Source organism: Acanthaster planci, linkage group LG13, assembly GCF_054643075.1.
Source record: "Acanthaster planci isolate LZ-2023a linkage group LG13, COTS_SCS, whole genome shotgun sequence".
NCBI lineage: Eukaryota > Metazoa > Echinodermata > Asteroidea > Valvatida > Acanthasteridae > Acanthaster > Acanthaster planci.
In genome coordinates this window covers 5075075-5097542 of record NC_141789.1, presented here as the reverse complement: position 1 = coordinate 5097542, position 22468 = coordinate 5075075, and the positions used below count along the sequence as shown (strand labels likewise).

The 22468-nt window shown below is 41.6% G+C and overlaps 1 protein-coding gene across 1 annotated transcript in view; it reads left to right on the top strand.

The window, feature by feature from the left end:
* Window positions 1–22153, top strand: part of LOC110982456 (protein mono-ADP-ribosyltransferase PARP14-like) — a 30523-nt gene extending 8370 nt beyond the window's left edge. Inside the window, exons 9-26 of the mRNA XM_022240852.2 lie at window positions 53–1156; window positions 1291–1914; window positions 2197–2682; window positions 3018–3154; window positions 3996–4232; window positions 5042–5263; window positions 5531–5636; window positions 6102–6260; window positions 7423–7497; window positions 7724–7894; window positions 8691–8900; window positions 9183–9346; window positions 10452–10535; window positions 12043–12198; window positions 12620–12821; window positions 13025–13176; window positions 14702–14876; window positions 15374–22153. Of these exons, the coding sequence (XP_022096544.2) occupies window positions 53–1156; window positions 1291–1914; window positions 2197–2682; window positions 3018–3154; window positions 3996–4232; window positions 5042–5263; window positions 5531–5636; window positions 6102–6260; window positions 7423–7497; window positions 7724–7894; window positions 8691–8900; window positions 9183–9346; window positions 10452–10535; window positions 12043–12198; window positions 12620–12821; window positions 13025–13176; window positions 14702–14876; window positions 15374–15657 (4748 nt within the window). The 3' untranslated portion in view covers window positions 15658–22153. The remainder of the gene's footprint in view (window positions 1–52; window positions 1157–1290; window positions 1915–2196; window positions 2683–3017; window positions 3155–3995; window positions 4233–5041; window positions 5264–5530; window positions 5637–6101; window positions 6261–7422; window positions 7498–7723; window positions 7895–8690; window positions 8901–9182; window positions 9347–10451; window positions 10536–12042; window positions 12199–12619; window positions 12822–13024; window positions 13177–14701; window positions 14877–15373) is intronic.
* Window positions 22154–22468: the final 315 nt, after the last annotated feature.

Here is a 22468-nt window from a genome sequence, read left to right as displayed (position 1 = left end):
CTTGGAAATGAATGTCAAATGTTAAAATATTTCGTTGTAATTTTTTTCCTAGTTGTGGGTGATGTATTGTCAAGGAAAGAACCTCACAAGGTGAGCAACACTCTACTGACAGTTGAAGAATACCATGACTGCTTGGGGAGACTTACTTCATTAGATGCCCCAACTCCACACATTCCGAAGCCGATCTCTGTGATGGTACCAATAGACATCATGGAATTCATCTACCGAAAGGGCCAAGAAACAAAGAAGAAGTTGGTCGAGGAGTTGAGGAAGGTGAATGCCAGTCTTACCTGGCCTGATGGTGACAAGAAGACGGCTGCTAGACTGGAGCCCCTGGTTGGAGACGGGCAGCCTCCGTCAGTCTGGATCAACTGGTCTCAATTATGTAGGGAAGCTTTGGCTAGCTTCTTGGATGGATGCATGTCGAAGACAGTTCCTGTACCCACTTTACTGTGGAAAGAAGCAACCGCAAAACTGGCAAAGATCAGTACTTCTCAGACCTGCTCAGTTGTCCTGGATAGTCCGACTCATTCAGTGCGTCTTGTGGGAGAGAAGCGAGGCGTTGACGAGGTAGTAACAGACATCAAAGATGTCATCAAGGAGCTGCAGGTTAAGGCTGATCGTGATGCCCAACAGACGAAACAGGAGATAGGCTTGACGGTTCACAAGGTCAAGCTCCTCGTGCAATGTGGTGTTCGTCAAAGGATGGAACAGAAGTTCCCAGACCTGAAAATCACGGTTAAGTCAACGCAAGGAAAAGAGGCAATCACTTTGGAAGGAAAGAACAAGAATGTGAAGGAAGCAAATTTACTGATGCAAAAATGGATGAACGAACTGAGCAGTGTGGAATTTAAGACAGGGAAGACCAAAACGGAGTTCGTTCGCAATGTGAACGACAAAGTTCATGAGATTTGGAGAAAGCAGAGAATCAGTGCTGCATGCGACATTTCTGAGGACAAGAAGATTACAGTCTATGGTGCCACCCGAGAAGATACCCACCAGGCTAAAAAATTCATTGAAGATAGGATACAAGATGATACGATTTCTATCAACGGGCGAGCTGTGGCAGTTGCTCTAAAATGTCAGAGTGGACTTCAGCTCATTGATGGCATTAACCAGAAGAAATTGGCTGTGGTTAATGTCAATTATGAATCAGGTAATTACTGGGACCGTATAACTGGCCCTATTATTGATTTGTAGATATTCATATTTAAATGAAAGACATCAACATTTGCATGATGTGATTATATTATGACAATATAATTTTGGACAATATTGCTTGTTCTGCAGGATGTTTAGAGCTTGCTGGGTTCCGGAACGAGTTGAAAGAAACCAAGCAGTGCATTCTATCATTCTTTAAGGACACTGTTAGAGTGAAGGACGCCATTCGCACCAGCAGAAGTAAAGTTCGTCTGATCGACTCATTCCACAGGCACGAACTAACCAATTTTATGGCAAAGCGCCGTAAAGATGACGTCATCATCAGGCCACAAATGAGTGGACCCAGCAAGGGGTTCCTCTTGGAGAGTAACGAGACAGGCCTTGATGCTGCAAGAAAATTTATCACGCAGCTCCTGGCGAAGATCAAGGAGAAACGCTATCCCGTTTCCAAGATCGGAATGGCCCAGCTCTTCCGGGAAACGAAGGGAAAGAACTTTCTGAAATCTGTGGAGAAGAAGGTCAAGTGTGTGATCGATATAGTCGGCGATGAAGAGGATGACATCGAGGAAGGCAGCAATGCAAGTCAATCTCCAGGAACCACCGAGGTACTGTGCAAGATAACTCTTCCTGACGGCTGCACTTTGAGAGTGTGCAAAGGTGACTTGACGAAGCAGATTGTAGACTGCATCGTGAATGCTGCAAATGAAGATCTTAAACACATTGGGGGCTTAGCAGGTGCCATCCTTCAGGCTGGTATGTAGACAGACCGTGTTAAGGAAATATTATGTTTCATGTTATGTCTTTCAGGGATCTGGGCTTATCATTAAAAGCTGTTTTTCTAAAATGTACATGCACAGGGTTTGTTATACGGAGCGATGACTTTTTTAAATGAAGGCCGAATAGGAACAAGAAATTACATTTTCTTCAGAACAAACATTTCTTAAAAAGGCAACCCACACATAGTCGTATTACTTGTAAAGCTTTTGTTCAAAATGCATCATTTATCGATTTTTTTTTTAAATTTCCTTTCTTTAGGTGGAAAGATAATTCAGACTGAGTCAAATCAGATACTGAAGCACAAGGGTCGTCGGTTGTCTGTTGGGGAACCCGTTTGCACTTCCAGTGGCAAGCTGCCCTGCAAGAAAGTCATCCACGTGGCAGGACCGAGATGGTCGCAGTGGCCGAAGAGAAACACGCCAGAACCACGCAACGAACCAACCAACGAAGAGAGTCTCCTCTTTCGTGGCGTCTTGGCTTGCCTTCAGTTGGCGGATGAGCTGGGATTCCAGTCCATTGCCATACCTGCAATTAGCACTGGAGTGTTTGGCTTCCCCGTCCATCTTGCTGCAGTGCAGATTGTCGACGCAGTTGCAGAGTTTTGTCAAAAGAAGCCAAACACCAGTCTGACAGAGATAAGTCTTACCAACCACGACCAGCCAACCTGTAATGCGATGAGAAGAGTCGTAATGGATAAGTGTGGGCATCTTTTCAAAACAGAACCTACTCCTGATAATGTAACAGGTGAAACTGTCAAATAATCAAGTCGGAAGAAAAATTGTAAACTTAACTCGTACATGTATATCTCTTTCCATCATCCAGTGTAATTTGTATCCTAACATACCCAGCAAGATATGGGACGAAGGGTACCCACCCCCAAATGTCCAACCCGAGAGTATTGTTACCTAACGCATCCCCCTAGATGTCTGTGAAGAATTCCTGAGATTCCGATCAAACAATGACCAACACAAGGAAAGGGGGATGCTCTCCATACCATATCTTGCGGCATATGTATCCTAAGCCTGTTTCGGAAAAAAGACAACACTTTTTGTCGTCTTTGTTGTGTAAAAACTCTACAGGTGCTCGAGGTGCGTCAACATCCACTGATGAAACAGCTGCGGGAACAATGTTATTTACTTCAACCGGACCAAACATCCTGAAGACAAGGGAAGGCGTCACCGTTACAATGAAAAAAGGAAGCATCACAGAAGAACAGGTAAAAGCCAAGTAAGCCCTGATGGTTAGTAGATACACTTTAAGTCCCCAGCAAACGACATCAGCTTCTTCAGATATTTTTAAACTTTTGCAAATTATTTTTAGGGTTTCTTTCCATTCAATGCAAGTTTATTAAAGTAAAGTCGTAAGAATATATCCGTATGTCCCACTTAGCCTTGTTAACTTTTAATTTTAATTTGTTTTATTTCAAACGCTTTTGACTTTTATTCTAATGCAGATTTCCGGGTGGAAAGCCTCACTGTTGCATGGGTTTGTTTTAAAAAAAGAAAACTGTTATGATGTACTGTTGTAGAATGCCTTTTTCTAAGTGATGTTGTTATTAGTACACGATGGTAAGCCAACCAGCAACCCCTCCCAGCAATGTTTCAATAAGAAAATTTTGGTTTCACAATTGCAACAGAAAGACGGATGCACTGAATAGTGCTGAATTGCATTACAGCAACAGTGCCTTCAGTTGTAAGGAAAAGCACCGACTATTTAGTTTCAATAAAAAAACCTTTCAATACACCTATACCCTAAAGGAATGCCCCAAAGGGATGCAAGATGGTGTTTATACACCGAAGAGGAATGCATAATTCCACAAAATGAACCCTTTATCGTTGAACCTTTTATCGAAGTAAACCAGTTGTAATGTGTATTTGAATTTAACAATGATAATTGAAGAGCAGTGTCATTCAATGGGGACAGAACTTCAATTTTTCGTATAGATTTAGTATTCTTTTTTGCAAGGAGCTGGTAATAATTCAAGGTATATAATTATACAGTTACTTTTCAATGGAAAATGAAATGTTTTCATAACATTTTCTTTGAACACTTCGCAGGCTGATGTAATCGTGAACTCATCGGCCAATAGTTTAAACCTGGATGCTGGCTTGGTGTCACGGGCAATATTGGAAGCTGCTGGGCCAGATCTGCAACGAGAATGCAATGAGGTAATAGCAGCTCGTGGCAATATATCAGCAGGTTCCTTCGTGGAAACTGGATCAGCCGCTTTGCCCTATTGCAAGAAAATCTTTCACTGTGTCTTAGACGGATACCACTCAAACACGTCAGGAAAGGTAAGAGGTGACTGAGAAAATAATTCCACATGGTAACTAAGCTGATGAAAAGGAATAAAATATTGCGTTTTTGGATGTGACGACTAGAGAGATTTACTAAGTATGCTGAATACATATAGCTTTCGTTGTTTTGTTTTTTATACAAAATGCTATATTTTTTCATTTCCTTTTCTATTCAGTAGATTGGAATCAATTTTTCCTGGAAATGTATAAAGATACAAATGAACAGGAAGAGGGTTAGCACATTGTAATATCGCAACAGTTTAGCATAGCAGATGCTAACTGAGACTTTACCGATCATGTAATGGTAGTTTTGGACTTCAACAGCCAAATCAATTTTAGATATCAGGCTCTTTTAAGTTTATAGTAAAAAAAATTAAGGATAACCTTTTTATTTCAAAGAAAAAAGTCCTATGGATTTTTTTATCCTTATGTTTAGGGTTGTAACGTAAATACATGAGTAGATTTTGATGCTTGAAAAATGTATATGCTCCATTTATTCATATACGGAAGTAACTGGCTTTTGCCAACTACATTTACTCACGTTAGTTAATCTACAAAATTGTTATCACACAAGATGAATAGTCGGTACGAAATTAGTTGAGAAGTGATCAGTAATAATAATAAAGCGTGAGCAATACCTAATATTGTTACTGAGATCCCACTCTATGTGAGTTGTGCATATAATATCTACTTCCCGTACAACTCATCGGAAAGAACTACGGTCCTTAGTTGAGTTTGGCAGCAGACTTCCTCTTGCACGAGTTTTTGTTTATTTGGCCAATGAACTGCTGCGATTCTCATTACAGTCCTTAGCGACCCTCGTCCAAAGTTTACTGAAGCAAGCCGAAACCCTGAAAATGGTTTCCATGGCAATACCAGCACTTGGCACAGGCAACCTAAACTACCCACCTGATGTCACTGCTCGGGTCATGTACGAAGCAGTCGTAACATTCAGTAGCCAACATCCAAATGCTGGTCTGAAAGACATCCGATTCGTCGTGTACGACAAAGATACGAAGACCATTAAGGTATAATATCAGAGAGTACCTTCTGTATTACGTGTATACGACCGCAGTTATTTCGATTAAACCAGCTTCGAATGGTTAGAGAACGTTGCTGAAGAGACATGAGTACGGCCATCTTGAGAGCAAATTAAAGGAGCTGTTCATCCATTGCACTACGAGTTTCTAATTAGTTAACATGCGTTGCCATGCTTATGGTGTCAAATTGCAACGAAGATAGAATGTTTCCAGAAAATCGTCCTTTGACACTAAACTGGTTTTTCTTCATCCTAGGGTTTTGAGGATGAAATCGAACGCCTTACCTCAGGGGCAGTGAGAGGAGCAGCTGCACCTGCCTTCACTCAGAGGAGATTGAAAAAAGCAGTCTCGACATCAGCCCGTAATTGTCGTTAAATATTAGTCTCATAAAAAACGTCTTGTACTAATCAAAAAGTCTTCCTGCAAAACCATTCCCCTTTTTTCACATGAGGGAAAAGTTCAGATGTTGGCAAGGCAGGGTTTGTTCAGTTTAATTCCATACTGGACATAAATTTAAGACCCTTTCAGAAGTTTGCCCCTGTATTTTAACAAAAGGAAAACTGCAGCATTTATTTGAATGACAGAGGATTCAATGGAAGTTTCATCCCAAGTTAATGAACCCTTGTGTTTGTTGGTCTGTCCTTACATGTCTCCCACTGCGACTCATCTTGAAAACTGGCGCGAACTTAAAGTCATCAGCCCAACTATAAAGGGAAATGCTTGCGGTTGGAATGCTCTGTAAGCCAAATATCGTGTCTACTAATCTTGGTGCATTGTTCACGACATGTTTCGAGCTGTTTACCTGTTTATTCTTGTTCAATCTTAGTTGAGAAGCGAAATTCGCTCTCTCCGATGATCCGGGACTCGACCGGGGTATTACACAGCAAGATCGGGCCGGTATGTCTGCAGGTCTCCCAAGGGGATCTGGTAAATGAAACAAGTCAGGCCATCGTGAACAGCGTTGGACAAAAACTGGGTCTTCAAGGTTTGTCATAAGATATTTAAGTAAGAACGATACAGTGCCACAGCACTTATAACAGCTTGCCCATTGGACTACACTGCGGGAAAACACTGTCAGAAGCGTTTAAGCAGTAACCCAACTTAGTAGCCACTGATATTTTTACAACGATCTGTGTTGCCAATTTGCCTCCGTCAACTCCGTCAAATTAAGTTATGATTGATTTCATCATTATTTGCCACTTTTTTTTTAAATTGAAAGTAAACTCGTTAGGCTGAAAAGACCCGATGCCTAAAAAAGGTGGTCAGCAGTATACTCCATTCGTCTTCGCCACTCTGGTGAAAGCTGGAAAAAATACGTCATTCTTTTTTCACGAGGAAGAGCTCATTTTCTGCGGCACCTTTCACTGAATTAGTCCCTGTTGATCACCATCCAGTTTGGAAGTTCCCTTTTTACCTGTGGAAGAGATGCGCTCTGAATTATTCAACATATTTTTGCAAATAATGGGAGAAAAGCTACCATATCTTGTTTGTTATTTGTTGGCACTATTATACAGTATTTCTCGTCCCTCCAGTAGTAGAAATTGCCACATTTTCAAAGATGAGATAACAATTGGGGAAACTAGTTTGCCCAGCCTTTGCTTCAAAGCAGCGTTTTTACTGTGTGTATGGCATCATTATATAGGAATCGCAGTGGCGGTCAATTCACATGGGAATTGCATGAGCTTGAGAAACGGCCCAGTTTATGGCCAAGTCATGGTAATCACCATGGGCGTGAATCCGGGAGATGTGTATTTATCCCCCACTTTTTGGGACTAGTGAATCCTCCCCCCCCCCACTTTTTTGTGGTGAGCACAAAATTTAAACGGATTGTGAAGAGTTTTCAGAGTTTCGGCGAAAGACTCTTAACATTCATTATCACTCAAAAAGGGACTAGTTGTTGAAATGCCATAAATATGCCATTCTGAATGCATAAAACAGATATAAATCCATATCGTGAACATCGACCTCTATCTATGTAGAATCATATGGTGTCCCCCCCACCTTTCCCAAAATCCCATCCCCCAATTTCCGGCACAGATATAAGCCGCTGATAATCACCCTCACTGCTTTCCGTTTCATTTCTGTTAAGTCAACTAAAGAGTTTCAGTAAAAATCACGCTGGGTTACTGTAACCATACCGTTTACAGGTCCTGTGTCTACCGCTCTCTTGGCTGCTGGAGGTGATAAGATCAGGGAGGAATGTGATGCTCACCGCGCTAAGGGTAGGTGTATTTGTTAAAATGTTTTATCTTATAACTCGGATCAGGTGAAGGGTGTGTGCTTGTAGTATTCTCATAAAATTGATTGATAGATCTTCTTGTGGACTCTTTTCACTGCATTACATGTACATATTGAAATGGTTTCACTTAGCACCACGTTTTATTTTGGCAGACAAAAAAAAATCATGCTATTGAAGAGATTTGTTTTTACCCGTACTTTCTCCTGTAGATCCGACAAAAAAACTGCATGTCACCAGTGCTGGTGAATTACCCTGTGATCTCATTTTCCATGTTGTTACTCCCACAACTCCTGCGGAAGTTAAGGATGCCGTGGCCAAGACGCTACATGAAGCAGAAGAAAGAAAAGTGAAATCTATCTCTTTCCCTGCGCTGGGAACAGGTACAATTGGGCTATTCTTTTCGTGTGGATGGAATGAGCTGTCAGTGCTTTGCATTAATCAAACAGACGACGGTAGTTGATCATTCATATCCGCAGGTGTCCTCGCTAAGCTTTATATTTGTTTACTATTTTGCCAATGCCGTAAAAAACTGTTGGTTATTCAGGAAACATCCAACTACCTTTTTTTACAAAATTTAAATCACACTTCAAGGAGTTATAAGTAAACTTGAAAGGAAGCTGGATTCATATGCCAAACAACTAGGCCAAGTATTACTTCCTTCGGTTTTTTTATTTTGCCTTTTGTACCGATATGTATATTTTGTTTCCACTTCAACGGAAGATTGGTTCTACATACTATTCGAATCATTTGATACACTAGAAGGTCAGATATTCATTATATTCAGTAATTTGAGCTGATTTGGCGCAAACAGTACTGCTGAAGAATGAGAAATAGCTTTATGGGTTCCCGAGTCACAGAGGAAAGCCTCGTTTTGCAGTGGCCAACCGTCTTGTTGGACAGTCTCAACGTAAGTGCCACACCCTAGGATTTCACCTAGGCTTTCGTGTACTATTAAAAAGCGGTTGACCGTAAGCCCCCTTTGCTTGTGCATATTGAGCAAAAGCTGTTGCGTAATCCTGCTTCCACGGGTGCATGGTGAAAGCGGAGATTGAACGCTTTTGCCTTCACTGATAACGATGACTCGTGTCCCATAAATTCAAGTTATGTTGTTTTAAGATTAATCTTTTCTTTATGGCCATGCAAGCTCAGGCCGATTTGTTGATATTTTGCATTTAGGTTATCAATTAGGTCAGGCAGTTGCTTCTTTAGCCAGCGCCATGTTGGCAGCCATCGGAGAGTTTGCCTGTAGGGAGCCTAAGCCTCGTCACCTGCAACTCATTCGCCTGGTCATCTTCAAACCAGAAATGTTCCCTCAGTGTGAAGATGCTTTGAAACAGGAGGGTCGTTCTTACACAGATAAGACGAGTCTTCTCTCCAAAGGCACAGGTAAGAAGAAACTTGGTATGTCTTTCTGGGCATATGTGTTCACCAAGGGTAAACGCTTAGATGCAAACTGGCTTATTTCAGTCTGTTATGCCCCTTTAATATTTTGGCTTTCCAACGTATGGAGAAATTACAAACATTCTGAAGCAGTAAGCGGAGTTATTTACACACTGAAAACAAGAATGCGTTATCATTTAATACAGTTCAGAAATAGAACCTGGATTCATTTCAAGCATTGTAAGATATTCTTTGATGTCCATATTAATAGTTGATTTGATTCGACAGACATGACAAAGTCCCTCATGCCAGGGGCAGCTACTGACGAAACATCCACCGATAAAGCCCCGGATGAAACAATTCTGCTGCAAATCTTTGCCCTGGATCAAGCCACCATTCAGAAAGCAACGGACAAGATAGATAAGTTCCAGTCTGAGGAGTTCACATCCGAGGTAGGATTTTTCAAAAACGAGTAAATGCCCTGTCGAAGGTTAAAACCAGAGAGAGAGAGAGAGAGGGGGGCGACACTGACAGCACAACGCTAAAGGTCTAAAAGGTTGGCACATATTCAAATGTAAATCACGGCACGTGCGTGCTTCACGCCATTTACGTATGTAGACTACTTTATACATATGCAGCAAGGTATGAGACGGAGAGAACCCCCCCCCCTCTGCTTTGTGTTGGTCATTGTCTCGCAGGAATCTGGGGAATTCCTTTCAGACATCTTGGGGGGATGTGTTAAGTAACAATAGTCTGGAATGTGTATAGGGATTGGACATGTTGGGGGGTACCCCTTGGTCTCAGTTCTTGCTGGGTATACACTTACAACACCACGCTAAAGGTCTAAAAGGTTGGCACATATTCAAATGTATATCACGGCATGTGCCTGCGTATGTAGACTACTCAGTGCATGCGCTCTTAGGTCGTCGTTGCGAAGTATATAAGTACCCTTTCCAGTTAACCAATCACTGAGTTCACACTGTGGCAATGAGAAGATCGTGGAGACTAGATAGAATCAACGTGCGACATTCGTCTCTCGTTCGTTTCTGTTGTTGGCAGCTGTTGTTTTTCATTTCTAACCACGAGCAAGAAAAATGGCACATGGTATCATGTCAGTTGACGTCAGATCTGATAGAGTCATCGTTGAATTGGCATTGGTCGATCAAGGCCATAATTTTTTTTCTGGCTATCACTTCGGCCCGTCGTCCGTCAGCAGTTGTTGGAAGTAACATTCACACAGAAACCTGACCTGTTTACTTCTATGAGAGGGCACCAGCAGGTAGAGGTTCATTGTTTCTGAGAGCAATTATAAGAAAGTGACTAATATTGATGACAACAGTGGCAAAATATGCTTCATTTACACGCATATCACACGCTTGCATTACATTTTCCTTGTAATGAGAAATATTAGGGCCTGTGTAGATTTCTAATTTACAAAAGCAATGTAGATTCTTTGGTAACAAAAAACTGCAAACTGAAATCTTTTTACTTTGCATGCTAAAATACATAGTAAGATTATTTTACGGTCAACTCTTTTTCAATGTTACTTCATCAAAGGATGTACCAGATAAGCTTGGAATGATTACGAAAATGACCGAGGAAGAACAAGCCGAACTCAAAATCATTGAAAGGAAGTACAAGGTAAGTATACTTTTTGGTTCTTAATTCTCATGAAAATTGTTTTGGTACAGCGAGTGATTATGATTATGCACAACAAATAGTGATGAACAGTGGCATACTTATAGTCATCACGCTGGACTACTTCCCCTGCACACCCAAGGTGTTGGGACGAGTATAGACAGACATGCGCAGTATTGGGCAATAAACGAACGGTCTCGGGTTAGTGAAGGCCATTCAGCGATTAAATTTAGCAATTCAAGCAGTCAAAAGCACCGGAATCCACGGACACATCTGACCTTTATGTCACTTAACTTACCAGACTTGAGCCAGAATGCCTCTACATGGAACGATTTTTCTGGATTAATTAATTACAATGGCATCATCTCTCTCTGCAGTTCAACAAAAGGCGCCTTTCCATATGCGCGTCAATACTTGCGCCAAGCGTTGCAAATCCGCCCTAAGTCGCCATGTTTTCACATGGAACTGTGGGTAACCAGTTCATAAGTGACTTCGTCACAAAGGCGGACGCCCGACGATTTGCAGGCTCTCATTGGACAATCGCTGAAGTTGCGCGTTAACTTCCGGTTCCGTTTAAACGGCGATCAATGCATGTAAACCGGGCGTGGTTTAAACTGAAGTGACGTCACACTTACGAATCGGATAGGCAGTTAGCATGATCTATCTCGTTAGTGTCAAATTGAACGCAGTCGCGCTTACAGGAGTGAGCATGTGGGGAGGTATTCGAACGCGCTGAACAGTGTAATGAAGTTACCACGCATGCGTGCTAGCATTTACCAATCAGGGAGGCGAATTGCCTGGCCAGTTGCTTGCTTATTGTATTTGGTTTCAGAGCAGGTAAATGCAGACTTCGGGCTTAGTTTTGAAATCACGTAAAAGAGACCCAGAAAACATCGCTGATTACCCTCCGACGATACCTTATTATATGGAAACGCTCGACGTAGACATTTGGGAAGGTTTGAAGAACTTTGCAGGCTGTCTTGTAACGTCAACATGCTTGGCCACAACCAAGACTAACTCTTTGCAGTCATTTTGACATCAGTTTTGCAAAAATCAAACGTACCATGCTCGCGCATCACGCATTTATCCAAGACGGGTCAGCCAAAAATCTATACTTTTTTCGCTGCGGTGCTCAATGCACGCCTACTGGCACACATGTAGCCATGAACTTCCGGCTGAGTTCAAACTTCACATTTGCAATGGTAAGGAGAGTTTGTACATTCCTGCCAAGTTTTAAAAAAAATCCGGCTTGGCACAGCCGGGTTCTTGGGGGGAGCGGAATCCTCCCCCGGCTTTGAGATGGGCCAAAATAACACGGCTCTTTTAGGGTTAAGGTTGCAAGTCACATTTATGTTTAAAGTCGTGTTTTCGAATTATTACACAGTTTTACGACGGCAGTTTGCTGTTTTCAAAAAGTTTAAATTACATGCTATATCCAATTCCTTCCAATCTGTCGTCACGATAGGTTTGATGCAGACAGTACTGAAAGCTTGTTTGATTGTGTTTCAAGGTGCACATAGAACTGTTGAAACAACAAGCAAAGTGCATCCGAGTGAAGGGACTTAAGATCAACGTGAAAGACGCAAGATATGACATCCAAGAGTTGTTCACGAGAATGCAGGTGCAGGAAACTGAGAAGCAACGGAGCAAACACCTGACGAAAGAAGTGAGTTTTAAGCGATTAACATTTTGTCGCCACACAAATTCCTTTTATGGAAAGTCGTGAAGCGCATGCGACCCACCATTCTAATAACAGGCTGATTAGTGATGTTGATGTTTTATAACATCTCTGCACCCAGTCTTCATGTCTGTTTTCAAAGTAATCGAATTGAGTTTGAAGAGAATGATTACAGAAAGCTACCTTCTCAGAAGGCTGTGGAAGTTGCGTTGTATGTATGTCGGTATCAGCCTATAATTCAAGGGCGTGCGTTGTTTTGGAATGGAGGGTTACCCGTAATTGTGTCGCTATAATCAAAACTGCTTTCAACAACTTTTTCCTCTCCATGTGCTAATATTATTATAATAAAGTCCGAGCTGCAGGACAACAATCAAAAGTTTAATTTCTTTCGTGCACTTTGTACACATAGGTGCAGTGGAAGTATTACACTCCGACTGGTGTGGCAGACTATGACGCCGATATTAACACCATTATAGAGGACGCCTACCAAAAGAAACAGGCGTTAGTTACCATCGATCTGGTAGATGGACAGATTACCATTGACTTCAGTAAGATGCAAGAATTGTCCAAGGACGGTGCACTGACTGTATCACGTGTTGACCTGCTGCAAGGTGAAAAGTGACGAACTTTAAAGCGTGTATATGCAGAGGTTCTTTGCATTTTCACCTACACATTACTGTATGTCAAAGGATATTTGTTGAATATACACGGGTTTCCCTGGTGGAATGACTCCCAAATAAACTTGACTATTAAGTTTGAAAATGTCCTGTATCGTATATAACCTTAGCTAATCTGTGGGTTATTTGTATTTCAGCTGCCAAATTTGAAACACCAAGCACTTGGATACCCATGAAAAAGAAGGAGCACTTCCGGTTGGTACCACTGGCAATAGGGACCAAGGAGTACACCGATGTGGAAACAGGTTTCCAGTTGTCCATGGGAAGGCAAGCCGTCCAAATCACTCAGGCGAGTTTATTGAGTTCTTATTGTATGAGAACTTCAAAATGTCAGGGCTGTTGCTCGATTTATGTAAATGCAAATTGGTAGCCCAGAATTGGAAGCCCTAAAACACCTCATCCCATGTACACGTCTAATTCCCATTTTACATGCAGCTATAACTTGCACAATAGACCAATTGCAGAAATTTGCGCCTGCTAAGCTGACCCATACGTCGGTACCAAGCTTCACCAAACACGGTATCCTCCTACATATAAGTGTTTACCAAATTAAAGCCGATTTGCGGCTTCTCAGCACGCCACTAATCTGAGCACAATACCTGCCGTCCGTGTGTTATGTGCGTGTGTTATACTGTATGGTCTTTGCTTGCACACCGAATGCGTGTAATGAACCCGCCCGGTTGGAAAACTTTCGTACCAGTCTGTCTTTCCTTCACCGATGAGGGTGAACTTCAACTCAGGGTGGATAGACTTGACTTAGTGGGCACAGCCTATTAGTTTGCCAACAAACATAAATGGACTTCCGATTCGATTGCAGCCGGAATTTAGATGGACTTATTGTGGATTCGACTGAGTCACTGACTGTTCATTTCAGAGATTAAGTACTCGGTTACCCCGTCATCTCAGGCTGGTGTTCAACAAGGATATCCACACTAAAGTTGTTCTCAAACTGTGATGTCTTTGCAGAATTACGGTGATACCATTTGGTTTTAAATGCAAATTTTGTTCGTGCAACACCTGCAACTTATTCTTCTAATTACCAAATATATAGTTTCAATAGTTGAACTTTGTTGCACTTGCAGCTTCCACATGTATACTCAACAACAGCCACTCGGAACATATGTATATCAGGCAAGATATGGGACGGAGGGGTACCCCCCTTACCTGTCCAATCCCTATACGTACTCTAGACTATTGTTACCTAACACACCCCCCTAGAAGTCTGTAAAGAATTCCTGGGATTCCGATCAAACAATGACCAACACGAAGTGGGGGGGGGGTTCTCTCCGTCCCATATCTTGCTTTAAATGAACATGTGACTGTTAATTAATATAGTTATTTTGAGGCTCTCTAATTGGCAGGGGTTGTGGTGCGCAAATGGAAATTTGATGATTTTACTTAAAAATCGTGACCCAATCGACCATTGTTCTAGGGACATTTATACTTGTGAATTCTTGCCTTTTTGTAATGTAAACCCACGTTTCGAGGAAAATAGTGTTTTCTGAAAACTGTCTGGGGCTTTCAAATAACCGTAGAGACAGATCCGGCGATAACACGTTTGTAAATTTCCTCCACAAAGTTTGAAACTTGGAAAAACATTGAGCATACATGCGTGAATGTGATCATAAATATGCAGCACGCTCATGTTGCAGCTCAGCGCCTTATTTAAAGCCTGCTCAAAACGAGAAGTTACGTTAATCCCCAGTTACTGGCTGCTGAGGTATTGTTCTTGGGCTTGTGCTTTGGTAAAAGTTATGAATTTTTCCACAATCAGATAAAGGTCGCCTGAAATGTCTTTTTTTCCTGCGTTTTAGATTTTGAGAATCCAGAACAGAGAACTCTTGATGCAGTACCAGGCCCGTAAGACGGCGCTAGAGGCTCGTCTTGGCCGCACTAACATTGAAGAGACACTGTACCATGGTACCGATGAGCAAACATGTGATAAAATCAACAAGTTCGGATTCAACCGCAGCTTCTGTGGTAAAAACGGTGAGAATGTGAGCTTTATTGAGTAAATGGTGTATCAGCTTTAGCCCATGAGTTTGCAGTTTAGCGGGGGAGGATTCGCTGATTTTTTTCTTCGCCAATCCTACGAAACTTGCGGTATTCAAATCATCACCCTTGGAGTCTGTATCGGGCAAATCAGACTAGTTGTGTTATGCTGGTGTAGTTTTGGAAGTGGAGCCAGCTTATTGTGATTGCGTTTAGTTATTTACTCACATGAACCGAATCGACAGTGTCCATTGTCGAAATAGTTTTGTAATTTCTCGCATATTCTATTTTAGGTGTTCCCCTTTCAAAAGTTCTTACTTTTTCTTTTTGGTTTTCAACCCCCCCCAAAAAAACCAACTCAAGTCTTTCTCTTAACCTGTGTATCTCCCTCAATGATCTATAATTTTTAAAAAGACATTAATTTCCAGACAGGAGTCTTGAATTTAAAACTGTCCTTGGTTTATTTGGTATTATGTCTGAATTCTTTTCTTTAGCAACTGCGTACGGCAACGGGACCTATTTCGCGGTCGAAGCTAGCTACTCAGCCAGCTCGTCCTATGCAAGACCCAACGCCAGCAACATCAAGCACATTTATGCCACCAAAGTGCTGGTTGGCGATTTCACAACAGGTTGTCATGGTATGCTAGTGCCCCCAAATAAGCCTAACAACCCAGATCAACTGTTCGACAGCGTTGTCAACAACACGAACAGTCCCCGAATATACGTCATCTTTCACGATGCCCAGGCTTACCCAGAACACCTCATCAAATTCAGATAGAATGGATTATTCTCAGACTCAAGTGAAAGTACCCAGAAACACAAAGTTAAGTTCATGACTCTTGCCACAGCTGGTTTCTTTACTGGTTCAAAAATCTTGCCAGATAACAGTCTGTATTTGGGCAACCTGGCAAAATGCATTAACCTGGGGTACACTAGTTCCCCTGGACTCGCCAGTCCCAGCCATGATATAAGGCACAAAAGACCTACCATATGCATGCATATGTACATCAGACCATGAAACAGGTGGGAAATTAAAACTGCAAACTATGAAACAAAATGCTGTGACAAAAGAACCGAACTTGCACTATTTTCCCTTCCTGTGCAGGCCACTCACATGTCAGAAGCCTTCTCATTGGTTGAAGTTCTCCATTCTAAAGCTGTCATTGGTCAAAATCCCTTTAAGCTGATTGGCTAAATGGGGGTGGGGAGTGGGAGTGGGGGGCTTCAAGCTAAAGTTGGGGGGCGGGCTAACTGGATGTTGGACATATATATGTACATAATCGTGATCGGGATATGCAAGTTGGGTGAATAAGAGGCTATGATTTTTCATGGAGGGGCATGCGACCCGCCCCCTCATGCCGCTGGCTACAGAAACATCGGATGCAGTTTGCCCTCTTGTGTTTTCCAAAATTCTAAATTGACATTCGTGAAGACAAACTTTATGTTAATTAAATCACCAACTACCTGTAGTGAGTAGATATCCACACAAGACAAGGGATAATAAATGTTACATTTGGCATAAAAAGAGTCTTTCCTCTCTGGTCAGCACGCTTTCAAGCACACACGCGGATTTTTTTCTCTGCAAGAGCTGCAATAGCGCCCTCAATAGCCGCTCTGCCTCAAAATTTTTGCTTCGCTCGTCACCCAGAACTCGAGCAGGGCACTGAGAAGGGCTGATGACTTTGCTTCAATTTTAGTGAATGGATCACGTCACACGGGGTGACAGCTAACGACGCGCAGAGCATTGTTGGTAAATTTCTGCGGGGTGCGCGAGCTCACTCAATGCGTTATACAAGCGGCGGTTTTCAATTCGATATTCAATTCGAATTCGAATTCTTTTTCTTCCTCATTGCTGAAAATGTGCTCACTGCACTTTTATTAGTTCATCTATAATTGATCAAGATAACCAATGATTTGAAATACATTGCCAGTAGACACGTGATCAGTAATACTTAGTGAGAAGATAAATTACCACACTGTGATATTACCAAGGCCCTGTTTTTATCACAATATGATATATTGCAGCCGCCACTTTGCCCATGCTAAAGCCTTGCCATGGGCGCACCAAAAAATTTAAATAACGCTTCGCTTACAGGAAGTGATGACCTCATTGTCCCAGGTCGTGCACAATGTAGCCAATCACAGTGCAAAGCCATCAGCCCCGACGAGCGAACATTTGTACAGGTAGCTCGATCTTTTACAAAGGGCGCAGTAGATCCCGACGAGATGGGTGTTGAACAAGATAGCAGACTACGGAGAACGAAGCTGTTTGTTGTCATCTGTAGGCCTATATGGCCGTGTCCGAATGCTACAGCCAGAATTTACAAACGACTTGATGGGAACTAGCCGTGGCCACTGCCATAGAGTCGTGCTTAATTTACAGCCGTAGCCAAGTAATTTGGACACGGCCATCATGTTAAAAATGGCATGACTCGACAACGTGTCTGCAATTATCTGTACAATCCAACCCTGGAGGAGGGGGAAAAGAAATAGCCGCGTCGCCGCATCAATTCCAGAATATCAGTTTGACCAGAGACAAACTTTTTGTTTGCCTTTGCTACAACTAGTTCATACATATTTGACACTGAAATGTCACCGCACCCCAGGGTCATTCAGTGCAAAGTGTTTTCTGTAGCCTCACATAGAGATGTCTCACACAGTCACCAAAATCGCAGGAACAGCTCTACTAAAGCTAATTGTATATTCATGAGATATCTTGGCAGCTCTACAGTTGATTGGCTTATAGTTGCACGTCATGATCTGAAGCGCTTAAGTTTGTAACGGAATTCTATGCCGCAAAAAATACATAACACTCAGGAGACATGCATGAAGGCTGCTAATAGATAATACTACTTTGCAGTTCCTAGCTATGGCACACTCAAAGGTAATAAATCTGTGCATGTTCAACATATTATAAACTACCTTGAAAGAACCTGAGAATGAATAATTTCATCACGTACTGGTAATGATAAAATGTCGTAGGTCTGTACTGATCAGCCCTCAGCCACGTTTTGATGGAATTGACAACTAGCGCATCGGGCCCTGCAGGGGTTTTCGGTAGAAATATGTTGAAACGTTTTCGCTTTCAGCGGGTTGTCCTTTATTCGAAATGCGAGTGAATATGTTTAATTATATTGACTGCTGTATTGCATCATACAATGATATATTAACATCACAGTTACTGCGTGGCTATTTTACTGCACAGGCCTCATTTATAAGTAGCGGTTGGTAGTCGAATCGGGTGCACCCACAGTGTGACTGGTTCTGTACTGTACGGTGTGTTTTGTTCTTAAATTTGAGATGGACGACGAAAGGATGGATTCTAACATCCAGTTTGCCAGCAATATGGATTGGGTCTGACCTGTTTTGTTTAGAAAAGGGCCTATTCTTTGAAAAGTGATATAATAATGTTCATTTGTGTAATTCCCGAATGCTACTTTTTATCCAATAATATGCGAAAGTCTTTTAATAGCCGATCACTTCACTTGTATTGTTTAATATGTTTAACATAATGTGCGCTGAGAGCTATACTTAATTTGATCTGAAATTCATCATGACAATTTCATCGTGATGACTGATATGGAAATGTATTTGGAGTAGAAACTGTGATGTCTCATGGTCCTGTGGATTCTGTTTTGATTCGAGGAAGGATCCGGAACAAAATTTTCGGGGAGGGTGGAAAATGGTTTGGGGGCCAACAAGTTAGCAATTTTGTTTAGGAACCCTTTCCGTAAAGGGGAGTGAAAGTTGGGGCTACTTTACACCCAAACAAAATTTAAAAGTCCTAAAAATTGTTCTTTTCTAATTGAAGGTCTAGTGCAAAAAACTGCCTTGGGCAAGGCCCTTGTAGTCCCCTCCCCGAGCCCATTGATGGGTTCGATTACGTTCAATTTTGTCTTCGATTTGATCAATATATTTGTTTTTTGTTGTGATGAAATGCATAACCTACAAAACGATTGTAAGCAAATGTAAACACATAACAATTTATCTCGTTTGAGACAGAAGAAGGCAGGTTTTGCTAGAAGGATTTTGTTTTTGAAGTGATGGTATAATTAATTTGTCACCGTTGCAAAACATGTAGGATTTATAAGTCTATTTGAAGAGTAATTATCTTGCTGGTTAGCGCAACTGAAAAAAATGTAAATGGTAAAAACAGTCTTCAACACCGCGACTCTCATCACGGTAAAAAAAACTTTGAAACGACCTCATTTCAAATACTAGTCTTCAGAAACAGTTCGGGCTTAATGGGTTTTCCTTTTCTCGTAAAAATTCAGTATTGCACGCCAGTGTTGGAGGTCTCGAGACCTGGTCTCGGTCTCGAGACCGTCTCGAGACCTTTTTTTGAGGTCTCGGTCTCGGTCTTGGTCTCGGCCTACGAGAGTCTCGGTCTCGGAAGGGTTGGTCTCGGTCTCGGGAGGGCTGGTCTCGGATGCCGAGGTCTCGGGTCTCCCACCCGAGACCTGCCGAGACCATGACAGAAATGCAGAAAATGTGCAACAACAATTCACGCTCAGCCGCGGCAAAATCACGTACGCGGATCGTATGGTACATACAGCACACATACTGTATGTATACAGCAGTGCTGCTTGCAGCGCAAGTTTACCTCCGAATGAGTCTAGTTCCGAACTGCACGCAATTCTGCATGTATGCTTGGAACATGTACAACAAGGTATTCACGATAAAGAATGAAATCAAAGCTGGAATGGAGACTAATGCATATTCTCCGCTCGGAGCACTGGTACACTGCGTGCATTACCTCTTTCATTTTACTGGTACACATAAGTCAGTGTGTATGAATACATGTACAGGTACACACTGTACTATGCACATGACAAGCCGGGCTGCACGCACGCCACGCATAGCATATTACACGTGGCCGGCCGACAGAACTCGTTCTCATGCCAATTGTACAAATAGACGAGAGTGCATTCATCTTAATGACCCTTTTACACAGTTGATGAGTCAGGTACCATCAGGATAGTACAATTCTTTGTTAGAAACTTAAATTGTGGTCGTCTTTTGTCTTTCTTCACTCTTGTTCCAAACAAAGTGTCAGGAAAGTATTCTTACGGTAGAATGTTTACACATCAGTGAGGAAACTTGGATTGGTAAAATCCTGATTTTTATATAGGCTACATGTACATGTATTTTTAATAGGGAACTGCCCACGATGTTGTGTGACCCTACTAACCTGTCCATTGATCATTACAGAGTATAACTCATAAACTGAACTCATGCACACCTTTTCCGAGCAACTCAGACCCCACGTTTTGCCTTTTTAAACATTTGGACATGGCCCGCCCACGTTAATTTTTCTATACATATGGAACACAAAAACTCTCTACATGTACATGTTCAATATACAATTATGCCGTATACTCTATACAAAATTCTATAGCATCGGCAGTCCATGCCTTCATGGTCAAAATAACTGTGTGCTGTTTTTTCCCAGAGTTCAAATAAAACTCTTTCATGGAATATGTTGTGTGCTTTACATGTAAAATCTGCACTTAATTTTGCTGTTTAATGCCAATTGTCCACCACGTTTACCATTAATGAACTACATGTAGGCCTATATATTGTATATGTTGTGCAAGGTCTCGGTCTCGGTCATCTTGGTCTCGGTCTCGGTCTCGGTCTCGAACTGCAAAAGTCTCGGTCTCGAAGTTCTGGTCTCGGTCTTGAAAGAGCTGGTCTCGGTCTTGGTCTCGGTCTCGAATGCCTCGGTCTCGGTCTCGGACATAAAGGTCTCGACTACAACACTGTTGCACGCTACTTGTAATCTGTAGACAGGGGTTATATGTTTTGTTACTTCTTGCGGATCATTCCATAAGCTTTGTACATGAACATATAAAAAGAGGATAATTGGAAATTAGTTTTTGCTTCCAAATTCCTGCCGAATACTGGTACATTCCGACCCTTCCTGGTGTCTCATAATACTTCTTGGTGTCTCACAATGCGTGTTAATGTCAACGACTGAGCGCATCCGCGGAGACAAGGGGGTATATACATATATATTTCTATGGCAACGTATTATGAATAAAATATAACAGATGTGTTATTTAAAATACTTTATATTACTTCATTTTGAATACTATATATCATAACGCATTCTTTGTACAATTTTTTCCATATCGTCACCAACATCACAAAGTAGCACTCAACTGCACTTGCGTGCTACTTCGTGAAAACCGTGTTTACGGCAATGTCGGTTTCACAAAGCAGTGTGCGCACGCACATCGCACACTGAGGTATAATCGAACGATTTTCGTTTTCTCGAAGTAGCACTCGTGTGTGTTTTGTCAATATAGCATGGATATATTGACAAAACGAAAGGTCTAAAATGATTTGATTCACCCGTAAATATGTTACTTAACTAGAAGATGCTCTTAAAACTCGTTTTAACTGCTTAAATTAGGGAAACGGCCAATTCCTGAAAACGACAATTAACGGAGCACGTGCCGCACGGCACCAAGTGCTACTTCATGAAAATGAAAATAACACATTTCTGTAAAATACGCGCTGAAGCAGCGCACATCTATGGATGAGTAGGCCTGCTACTTCGTGGTGTTGATGACGATATGCTTTCTTTTACGTGTTATGAATACGTCAAATAGCCTACTTCTTTGTATTCATTATTTACAACAAGTAACGAAAAATTTCCTTTAGCTTATAATAAACATAGCGTAAACGATCGTTTGGTTTATTAGATTTGCAAAATAAATTTCTTTCTTTACAGTGGGCGTAAAAACCAAGTTGCCAAAAATCAATTTGCCAAAAAACCAATTTGCTTTTTAGGTGTGCTTTTAATTTGTAATAATTCTGGTAAAGTGGAATGTCAGAACGATAGAGGGAACTATCACATTATGTCCTTCCACACGTGCGGTCCTTTTTGTCTCTATTTTAAATTTCATAGAGTAAATGGTTTGATATTACAGAAAATCGGTCCAGTCGGTCTTGTTTTAATTAGGGTTAAAAGTGAACAATAATTGTTCTTGTGCACGTTTCATCTAACTTTCAATAGTGGGTACATTTGCCAGAGTAGTGCAGGGATCAGGTTGGCTCATTATATCTTGTTGTTGGTCTTCTTTTCTTAAGGCACAAAAAATCTGAGACTGCTCGAAAATCTGTATCTTTTTTGTTCCGGGTAATACAATGTACTCAGTGCATTGATTCCAACATTATGCTGTATGTTCATTCATTTTTGGCTAAAGACATTCTCTTAACTACTGTTTTAAATTTATTATCAATTAAAATCTTACATATTTTATGTGCATTCGTGTGACGGGTGCTGTTAATTACACGTTCATATCATTTCACTGTTTATTGGCTACGTACGCGTAGTCCAGCTGCATTTTATTTTCATTCCAACAATTCTACTTGGGATTTTACTTACAATAAGCCAGTTCAGTATTTCAAAAAGCGAGGTCTTTCGGGAGCAAAAGACGCGCGAAGGCCCGCGCTAATTGGACAGACCACACACGCACATCCCAATGACGTCGGACGCGTCTCATTCTGGGCTTGCGCTGTTGGAATATCAAACCGGCTCATTCGATACTATTATTTTTTCAATACCAAAAATCACCCAC